The sequence below is a fragment of the Aedes aegypti genome, chromosome 3 (genome assembly GCF_002204515.2).
Source record: "Aedes aegypti strain LVP_AGWG chromosome 3, AaegL5.0 Primary Assembly, whole genome shotgun sequence".
Lineage (NCBI taxonomy): Eukaryota > Metazoa > Arthropoda > Insecta > Diptera > Culicidae > Aedes > Aedes aegypti.
The window spans coordinates 237,368,624-237,379,117 of NC_035109.1; the positions used below are offsets into that span (position 1 = coordinate 237,368,624).

The 10,494-nt window shown below is 38.2% G+C and overlaps 1 protein-coding gene across 1 annotated transcript; it reads right to left on the minus strand.

The window, feature by feature from the left end:
- Positions 1–3,632: 3,632 nt before the first annotated feature.
- On the minus strand, positions 3,633–7,909 carry LOC110679408. The gene is made up of 4 exons (XM_021853910.1): positions 7,785–7,909; positions 7,206–7,586; positions 4,844–6,010; positions 3,633–4,585 (listed from the first exon to the last, which is right to left on the minus strand). Exons 1-4 carry the CDS (start codon positions 7,843–7,845, stop codon positions 3,885–3,887), a joined length of 2,310 nt encoding a protein of 769 aa, XP_021709602.1. The 5' UTR covers positions 7,846–7,909; the 3' UTR covers positions 3,633–3,884.
- Positions 7,910–10,494: the final 2,585 nt, after the last annotated feature.

Genomic DNA, 10,494 nt, shown 5'->3' on the forward strand with positions numbered 1-10,494 from the left:
AGATACCAAATCGATCCGACGTAATCCCGCGTTTTCATCCGTTATCCCGCACTTCTGACTGCATTTGTTACGTGCGCAATGCACTATGGATAGCGCATTAACTTCCAGGTTAACCAGTGAGTGTCTTCAGCGGACTCATCCTTCACTATCCAAAGAATAAATGCTCTCAAGACACCAACATTTCGAATAGATTTGCTGTTCTTGAAGTGTCCCAACTAACATTTAGGGCAGATGTAAACATTCTCGAAGCTTTCTTTATACGGCATTATGATTTTACTAACAAATCTTTGCGAACCTACTCAGCTATTTTTAGGCTGTGTTGGCAGCTTTTATGCATACCAAACATTGCTTTATCTCGACTGCTATAGAAGCCTGTATAATATCTTCGGAAGGTGCTTTTTTTTTCAACTATTTCGCAACTGTTGAATAATTTTTATACAGCTTCACTGTATTATCAATTAAATATTATTTTCAGGCTGTTTTACAACTTCCGGAACTTAATTCATAAGTGCCTGAATTAAGTGTTCCCACCTTACACAATTAGAATACCTGCCACCGCTTGGGATCGAACTCACGATCTCTGCATCCACAAGTCTCGACGCTGCCCTTGCTGCCAGTATACATCGAAAGCAAAGAAAACACATCATTTTCTTCTACATCAAAAACGGTTCACAGAATATTTTATAATGATGCTATAAGATGTTATTATACCACTTCATTACTGCCCATACTCGCATAACAGTCCCATATGTATAGGATATCCTATATATTATGGGACTGTTATGCGAGTATGGGCAGATTAGGCTGAAAGAGTGTGTGAAACGTCAAACGCAATTTTTACATCCAACATGCTAGTTGCGCTACATATTGTTATTATATGTGAGCGCTGTATGTGCGCTGTATAACAAACGACGATGCGCTTCTTATTTATATATTTGACAGCATAACAAAACATACTGTATAGAAGCAGCCGGATGAATGATGGGGACTTTCATTCCACAACATTAGGTTGCTGTTTACGGTGTTGAGTTACAACTCAATAAGGGCAGCAAAAGCGATAAAGGACAAAATATAATCAGCTAAGATTTGTAGCTGCAAAACGTTTGCGTTATAGCTGTATTAACGCTAATCGTTCTATTTTTGACAGGTTTCATTTTTTGCAGCGTTTGCTCCTTCAATCCAACTGCTATACAACAGAAAGCAAATAATCTTGGCTTATAGCGCTAAAATTGATAGTTGGGTGTGTCATTTTTGCTTATTTATGCCGCCAGATTGTGCCTGTTGACCGTGATATTTTCAAGGATTTGAATATTGAGTAAGCACAACTAAAATACTGTTTTCAATATAAAGCGTCACTATTTTGGCGCGTTGTTTAAGTTTCAGTTAATCGTGGTGAAAATAGGGTCCTAAAGCTTTGTCACAATTTTAGTGCCAAACGATTAAGTTTAGGCTAAGAACACATGTTTACTCAATTTTTTAATGTTTTTCGTTTGTTTAAAATCTATAAACATTTTTTTATGTTTATTTTAGATTTTGTCACACGCCTTGGCTTAAACTCAAATTTAGAGTGTATTTTGTTTTCCGTGTCCCTTCCGAAATGTCAGACAGGAACAACCCCAGTGTTAAAACTTCAACCCCTGTGGTGTTTTTTCGTCTAAGCGAACGTTAAACATGATCAAAAGTGTCAAGGTATATTTATGGACCTAAATTTTCAATTTAAGTTTAAATATGATATGGTTTGAGCGTGATAATTTGCTAAAGTAGTTGAAGTAGCATGCTCTTTCGTGTTATTTAATAAAAACAAGATTTCATTAAACATTTTAGGACCCTATTGTACTGAAAATAAGTTTCCAAAATATGTCAAATCAAACGGTTGATAAACGTCAAAGTTGTTCAATGTTTACATACCGGTATAAAAGATGGTTCACCCCAGAGGGATGACGTCCCATTTTTTTAATATGGAATTTGACAGGTTGAACTGTGCCTCCTTATCTGGAGCATAATTTATACTCCAGTATCAAATGCCACTCACACACGTATATTTTTCAGATGTTCACCTTTTCTTATGGGAGAAAACAATACAAAACGCATGGAAAGTAACGAAATTAGCTAAAGCTGTTAAATTATAATGTGCTACAGAAAACTGAATGTTTCTTAGGATAATCAAACCAAAGATAACAGACAAAAAAAAGTTTGAATCAAAGTTCGCCGTGGTTCTTTTCCCACATTTGCACCAGCTACTTTTTTGATGTGCACATTCGTATGGGTGAGCATCGCAATCGTTTTATAAGAGACCAAAGAAAGAGAACCTCGTAGCAAACCCTTGGTTCACCCTGTATAAAATATGGGTTGTTAAGTATCGTAAAAGTACAAATAGTGATATTGTCTTACACATAGCTTTTGGAAAAATAATACGATATATTATTGTACATGTATTGTTTGAAATTGCAATTTGTGTATTGTTTTACAATATACATACAATCAAATCCGTTTGCGCCTTACAGAGATATTGGCTTTTGAAAACAACCATATTTTCGTAGAAAATCCCTGATAACTCTCCAACCATAAGAGATAGAACAAGAGTTTCTTGTGCTACTGAAAGTTTTAAGTGCTCGGAACAAAGTTTTGGCAAGAAAATATCGTATAAAAAGTTATCAAGAATAAACTGGTTTTTTAGGATCACCCTAAATTCTTCTTCTTATCATCACGTCCTCACTAGGACAGAGCCTGCACTTCACAGTTATTAACTGATAGAGCTTTCTTTGCCAAAGTTGCCATTTTCGCATTCGTATATCGTATGGCAGATACTATGATACTATATGCCCAGGGAATTCAAGGAATTTTCCATTATGAAAAGATCCTGGACCGACTGGAAATCGAACCCAGACACCTCCAGCATGGCTTTGCTTTGTAGCCGCGGACTCTAACCATTCGACTAATGAAGGCCACCATAAATTATTTGCCTAAAAAATGATAACTTGGGCACGGACCTTGTGTAGGGGTTAGAACACACGCCTCTCATGCCGAGGACCTGGGATCGAATCCCATCCGACCTTGTGTAGGGGTTAGAACACACGCCTCTCATGCCGAGGACCTGGGATCGAATCCCATCCCCGAGATAGTCACTTATGACATAAGAGTGATAGAGACGACTTCTTTCGGAAGGGAAGTAAAGCCGTTGGTCCCGAGAAGAACTAGCCCAGGGCTAAAAATCTCGTTAATAAAGATAAAGAAGAAGATAACTCATAAACCATAAGAGATAGCAATTTGGTAAGTAGTTAAAAAACTGAATTTAGTACTATACCATTTAATTCCACAATAGTTTGTATCATTTGACATTTGGGTTCTTCGGCAAAGTTGCTCCAAATCGGTTGTTCTAAAACGCTGTATAACATTGTATAGGTCCAAATGTGTCAGCAAAAAAGTTTATATGCTGATCTCGTAAAACATGCGGACCACCCTAATCTTACATCACTCAAAAAATGTCTTAATAATATGGAGAAACTTTTCCGAAGACACCATATATCTAAATAGACGCAAACATTTTAGTCTTCCTAGATAAGGCTTTGGGGCCAATGTGCGTTTTATTGTGTTCGACCCTTGAGATATTGGCTGTAAAAATATAAAGGCAATTTTTCCAAGCGATGTTCACATATTTCTTTATTCAAAGTAAATTCAAATTAACTTCAAACTGTCATGAATGGCTTTCTTGCTTTATCAATTTTAATCTCTATTTCTTGCTTCTTTATTTCTCTTATTTCAACTCAGTTTATCAATTGCGAATTGCAAACTTTCATTATTGATTCTCTAGCTTTATCGATTTTCTTCTCCATTTCTTCCTTCTTTCTTTCTCTAATTTCAACTTAATTTATCAAATGCAAACTTCAAAGTTTCATTAACGATTTTCTTGCTTTACCGTTTTTCTTCCCCATTTCTTGCTTCTTTCTTTCTTTAATTTCAGCTTTTGCTCTCTTTTCTTCTGCTTTCTTCAACTTTTCTGCTTCTTTTTCTGCCTTCCGTTTCAATTTCTGTTCCTTCTTGTTTTCTTTTTCTTCGTCTAGCTTAATCTTCTTAAGAGCTCTTTTTTCCGCCTTCTCTTGCTTTATTTTCTCGGCTTCTTTGCGTTTGTTTTCCTTTAGAAGAATTTCCTGTAGCCTTTCATCCGCTGTCAGTACTGCAAATGATTTAATTTGATAGTTTCTGTGCTTCGAAATGCGCTTCAGATCATCCGGTGTATCCAAATAGTCCACTAAACGTAATTTTGATGGTGTAGAAGACGGATTATCTGATTTTTTTGTCGCTGTCATAGGTACACTGCTACCTGCATCAGGTGAACCACCTCCTTCTGAGAGCTCCATCACTTCCGTTCCCAGTTCCCGTTCAAGTTCTGCTACTTCAGAACACTTGATTTGAACTAGCGCGCTTTGCTCAGTACATGATCCGTTAGCTGCAACAGGTGAAACAGTCTCGCAATCAAGTTCTTCAAAATAGGCACCGTCTGGGTCAATGAAGTTTTCGTACTGATGCTCCGAAGCTCCAGACAACGGATTATCCTGCATCATTTCGCTGGCAGTATAGTTTTCATCTGAAAAATAGAACAGCTTTTAGGTTTCATTCAATCATCATCAACCATCAAAAAATAAAAATAAAACAGGCTTTTCGTTCGCATTTGAGATAAAAAAAAACATTAAACAATCATTTTATGGTATTCCAGATAGCAAATGCAATGCAGTTATGACTAGAATATTATGAAACTTGACTTGATTTTGAGCGAAAAAATGGTTAAAAAACTGTAAAACGAAGACAGTTTTTTTTTTTCTCAAAAAGGTAATTTTTTTCTTACCCGTCTTTCCTGAAGTTTCAGGCTCATCTGGAGTAGTATATTCATCATTCGGACGGTTTAGTATGTTTTTGCAAATGAAGGCCAGTACTTGATCTTCGTGCGAAAGGTTCTCCGATGATTCCTCGGTATATAATTGCAGTTTCTCCGTTCCAAGCATTTCCAAGGCTTTCTCGGCTAGGTGATATGGAACCAGGAAACTGCCTTTTGCTAGTTGCACATCATTGTCGTTGCTGCACACTTCTGCAGTAGCACGGTTGTCTTGGTTACCATTGCCCGGTGGTTCGGAGACTACAAGATTGTTCATGTTGCTCCCAGCGATGCATTTGCTGTAGTCAACAGCATCAGGATTGTACGGAAACAATCCACACGCAGCAAACGCATTACTGACAGTGCTGCCGGTGAATGCTAAATCCATGGCTTTTTGCAACAACGGTCCGAACATCGTCAAAGTGAGTGCCGCAGATTTGTTCTGCATTTTCCATCTTTCGACTACCTGATACCATTTAGTCTTGAGTGGTTTAAAAGCTCCAACGTCTGCTGGTTGCAGAATTCTTGTTGCATTGGGGTAGAGAGCAATTAAAATAATTCCAAGACGCTTACAAGCATCGGCAGCTTCCAGTGCCGTGTGCGATTTGTGGCCATCCACAAAGAACAAGACTGGAAACTTGACGCCTCTCCTGATCAGATAGGGATACAGGATTTTTTTCACGTAAAGGATAAAATTTTGCGTGTTCATCCATCCGTTTTCAGAAGTACCCAGCCCCCAGTCTGCCGGAAACGACTGCACGATTTCTTTACTCAATCTCTTCAGAGCAAGTATGACGTCCGGAGGAACGACACTGCCATCAGCACAGAATGTCATCAAGACAGTTATGTTCTGTTTGCTGCTGCCCGTTTCGACGAATGGTACATTCTTTGCGCCAGATGTGGCAATAACTTTTTTTGGAACAGGATTCAAAACAAATCCAGATTCATCTCCGTTATATATTCGTGAAGGGTCATGAAGGATGTCAATCAAACCTACATCGATCAAGTATTGTTTCACTTCGTGAAACCACTCGCGGATGTTTTTTTCTGAGACCTTAGCGCTTGCCAGGGTAACTGACTCTGGTGTCCTTATCGATAGTTGCGGATGACGTTTAAGAAAACTTCGGAACCAACCGTATCCTGAAATTGAAAACACAAATTTTAATTATATATACAATTGATGTACTATATTGGACAACACATTTGCATTTGTAACGGTTTGAGTTTTTTGACAAATATTAATAATTGGTATTGATTATATTTTGAGTCATTATGAAGGAGAAGTTTCAAAATATCACCAATGTTGAAGATTTAGACGAGATGAACAATACGGTGTTCCACTATTTTACTTTGTCTACTTTTACTAAAAAAAATTAAGCATAAAGATTGGACTACTTTCTGACGAAATGATTGAACAATGTTGGATTGAAATTTCTAACGATCTCTGGTTTACCATTCGTAAGTTTTGTTCAGATTCCTTCAGAAGACATGTTGTAAGCTTCTTGCAGCATATTTTACAGCCTAGATTACTATAGGAACTTTATCAGCATTTTTTTCATTGTATCTGTCAGATATTGGTCCTGGTTTTGCTAAATTTTTCAATAAGTTAGAAAAACTACACTCCAAAATATTGTCCCAATTCCTATTTAAAATTTATTTAACATATGAAAGCAACTGAGCTCATATCGGACCACACCATTGCTTCTTATAGCAAAGTTTAACACCCGTCATTCGTTTTGGCAACAATGATGACTTTTCAGCTTGTATTTCAAAGTGATAAAACTCAGTCTTGATAATTTATATTGACTTGAAAAAGTATCACTGTACGCGTTAACATACATAACGTATGCTGATACTTTTCCAGCTGTGTCAGTGCAAATCCAACTGATTTTCTTTGATTCGAAATCGTGAGATGCATTAGCAACAATCATCAACGACGCGTACAAATTTCAATGACGGCCTACTTCGCCTTATGACAATTCGGCCGCAAAAAAACTCCCCATGCCAAAGTGAATCATGAGTGTGACCAAGTAGCTCTGCACCCCAGTGTTAATCTTTAAAATAACAAAATCTCTCACATCTGAAACATTATTGTCTAAAATTCTTCATAAACAGATGACAAAATTAGTGACATTAGTGACTTTTTTTTATGAAAATTACTTTAATGGCTTTTTGTTGCAAATAGTGACCTTTTAATGACCAGGAGACTAAGTCACTAAAAAGTGACTCGCTGCCAGCCCTGCAAATGTATATTGTCCAATACTGTTTATCGGATATTTCGCACGTGTTAAAATTACACTCTAGTCTACAATATTATTAACAACAGAGTACTTACCCGGAACATTGTCCTTAAAGGGGTGTTTCCTAGGATGATCTTCCAGGTACGACGATATCTTGTAGACTAGAGCAGATCGTGTTACTGGAAACCCCTTCCTTTCCATAGTCCTCAACCAGGTTACAATACCTAGTTCTTCTCCGACAGTAAAAATCGTATACGGCCCAGTTGAGCCTTTATTTTTGCATTTATCGCTGAGTCGATATTGCAATGTTGTGCGCGGCACGCCAAAGAACTTCGACGCGAAGTTCGTAGACATGGCCTCCTTCCGAATACTGTCTACCGAATCCTGCACACTGTTTTCCAGATATGCTTTTGATTTTCGTGGAGTGAACATCTTCGCTTTTTTCGATTTTTCCGGAGAGAAAATCACATCTGTGGCTGCATATTTAGATTGAAAAAGAAAAAAACGAAATGTAAAATCAGTGACTCGCTACCAGCCCTGCAATTTCGGTCGAGAATGAACACAACACCAACAAAGCTTCAAACAAAACATTGTCTAGTTGGTTCAGAAGGAAATTGATCCGATATGGGGTATTTATAGGTGCGGTCGAAGAAATATTGAAATAGATCACTTACCGTTCCGATCCTCCGATGGCCGAATGGACAGATCCAGTGGGGCGGAGTTCTCGGCGGACATCGTGTTGGCTGATTTACGGCGAAACTACGGAACACTTTTGCCGTCCACCACAACAGACGATAGGTGTTGTTTTTGACGTAGAAGTACGTCTTTCTTCTCTATACAGGAGTGAAATTGGAATTTCAAAACCAAGAGCGTTACGCTGGCATGAAATATTTTAAACGTTTATAACTTTTCGCTGGCTTAACGAAATTTCTTGATTAGCACCTCAATCGAAAGATAAGACATCAAAGCTTCATGTCGTTTACTTACTGAATCCCACATACCTGTCCAAATAGTTTAATAACTGTTTTAAAACAGAACTTTGATTTCAAGCAAATCTATAAATAGGGGTGGCTAGAGAAAATTTGACGTCATTTGCTTTTCACTCTCCGATTGGCTCGCATCTCAGCAGGCGACAGATCGGCTTGCTCTGACCGGGAGTCCTTCTCAGGCACAGACATCGATAGCGAAGGACGCCCCCGTTTGTCTTGCTTCGCTCAAATCAAACTGTCGAGCGAGCGAGAGAAGATGCCGTCCGAAGCCAAAGCCATCACCGCTGCCGCCGCCTAGAAGAAGAAGAGGAAGCAGTCCACAGGTGAATTTGCGGTCGAACTGTGAGCACGGTCGGGCGAGTCATTCTCGCTTTGTGGTTCACCGCTTGTTTGCGTTCACCCAGCCATCGCCATCGCCATCGCAAATTTCATCGGCCGAGGAGCTGTTGACCCGCGCTTCAAAATTTCGACATTGGTGGTCAAGAAGCAATCCCGTTAGGAGCAAATACCAGAAGCCCCCTGAGTTTTGCTGGTCTGAGCAGTGTTATTTATCCGTAACAACATCGAAACTAACAAAGCCATCGGTTCTTTTCAGAGCCATCAAATTTGTGGAAAAGAGTTGAAAGAGAAATATTTCCGACTTTATTTATAACTTCTAATATTCCTAAAACAATTTCACGGCTTCATACAAAATTTCATTTGTCATGAATAATTTATGACTCAACCATTTGAGATTGTAATCGCGGACACTGCTGCAGTGCCGTCGGGGTGAGTGCTCAACATTTCACAACGATTGTAAAATAGAGTGGCTTTTCCAACAGCGCCTTTTTTGTTCCATATTTTATGGGAACACTTTGATTAGGAAAATTATCCCATGTAACAAAATTGCGACATATTAAGAATGCTTTTGATAAGACATTCTCATTGAACAATTTTAATAATTTTGGCACCCATGGATCAGAAATTTACCGTTATAATAAAGAAAACTATTGATTATCAATTGCTCGTATTGAATATTTAGGGAATGCCAATCATTCCAACAATTCATGTTCGACCAATTTCTCACGTATTAGTATTCTCCACAATTTTCAAGTAATTCCAAGCCCAACACATTATTAGCACATACCCATTTCCCAGATTGGTCGATCAGAAAGCGAAGAGCACAAAAGGGAGGAGCATCATCTGCTATTCCAAGGTTATAAAACATGCTGCCTTCGTTGGATTCAGTTTCATTCCATTTCCGCTTTCGAGCTGGAAAGAGCTCCTCCGAACTTGCTTAGCGAGAAGTACCTCGTTGCTAGAAGCCTGCTGCGCTGTTAATCCAGAATCCGGTTTGTGAAATCGCTCAAGATTTCAAGATTGAGCTACGTTTCCAGATTTCAACTAAATCCCTGTGATCCGCTACCCTGTTGCTGTTGTGCACCCATGAAATATTTAGCTGGTTTGTCGAATAAACTGAGAACTTATTCACATCTTCTTCTTCTTCTTCTTGGCATTAACGTCCTCACTGGGACAGAGCCTGCTTCTCAGCTTAGTGTTCTTATGCCACTTCCACAGTTATTAACTGAGAGCTTTCTTTGCCAAAGTTTCCATTTTTGCATTCGTATATCGTGTGGCAGGTACGATTATACTCTATGCCCAGGGAAGTCAAGAAAATTTCCATTACGAAAAGATCCTGGACCGACCGGGAATCGAACCCAGACACCTGCAGCATGACTTTGCTTTGTAGCCGCGGACTCTAACCACTCGGCTAAGGAAGGCCCCAACTTATTCACATGCATTTGCAACTTTTTCGATTTTCCATACAAAATGACCAACTTTGGTAAGTTAGATCTCAGTTATTTATGGAAATATTTTCGAATGTAACTTTCACAGAACATCAGATGTAACTTGAGTTTTAACAAATATTTTTGAATATTTTTTCCAATCACAAGTTTATAAGTAATAACGGTTTGACTAAACTGTAATTTTCGACGAAAAATTCAAAACTTTTTATCTTAAAATCTGATAGCCTTACACAAAAACTGTCTTTAGCAAACTTATTCATCTCGTCAAAATCTACAACTTTGCTGAAGATACCATGAAGCTATTCTTCAATATGTTTAGTTATGTCAATTATAAAAAATCGTCAAAAAATTCACTTTAGTCAAACCGTTACTGCTTTTTAACGTGTGATTGGAAAAATCACTCAAAAATATATGTTAAAATTTAAGTTATGTCTGATATTCTGTGAAAATTTCATTCAAATCGGTCCATAAATAACTGAGATATAGTTTATCAAAGGTGCTCATTTTGCATGAAAAATCAAAAGAGTTGCAGTTTTTATTTCTCAGCGACGAATCACACCATCAACGAAAATAGCGCGAAAGCAATAACCAATCGCGTGCGAGTAGCG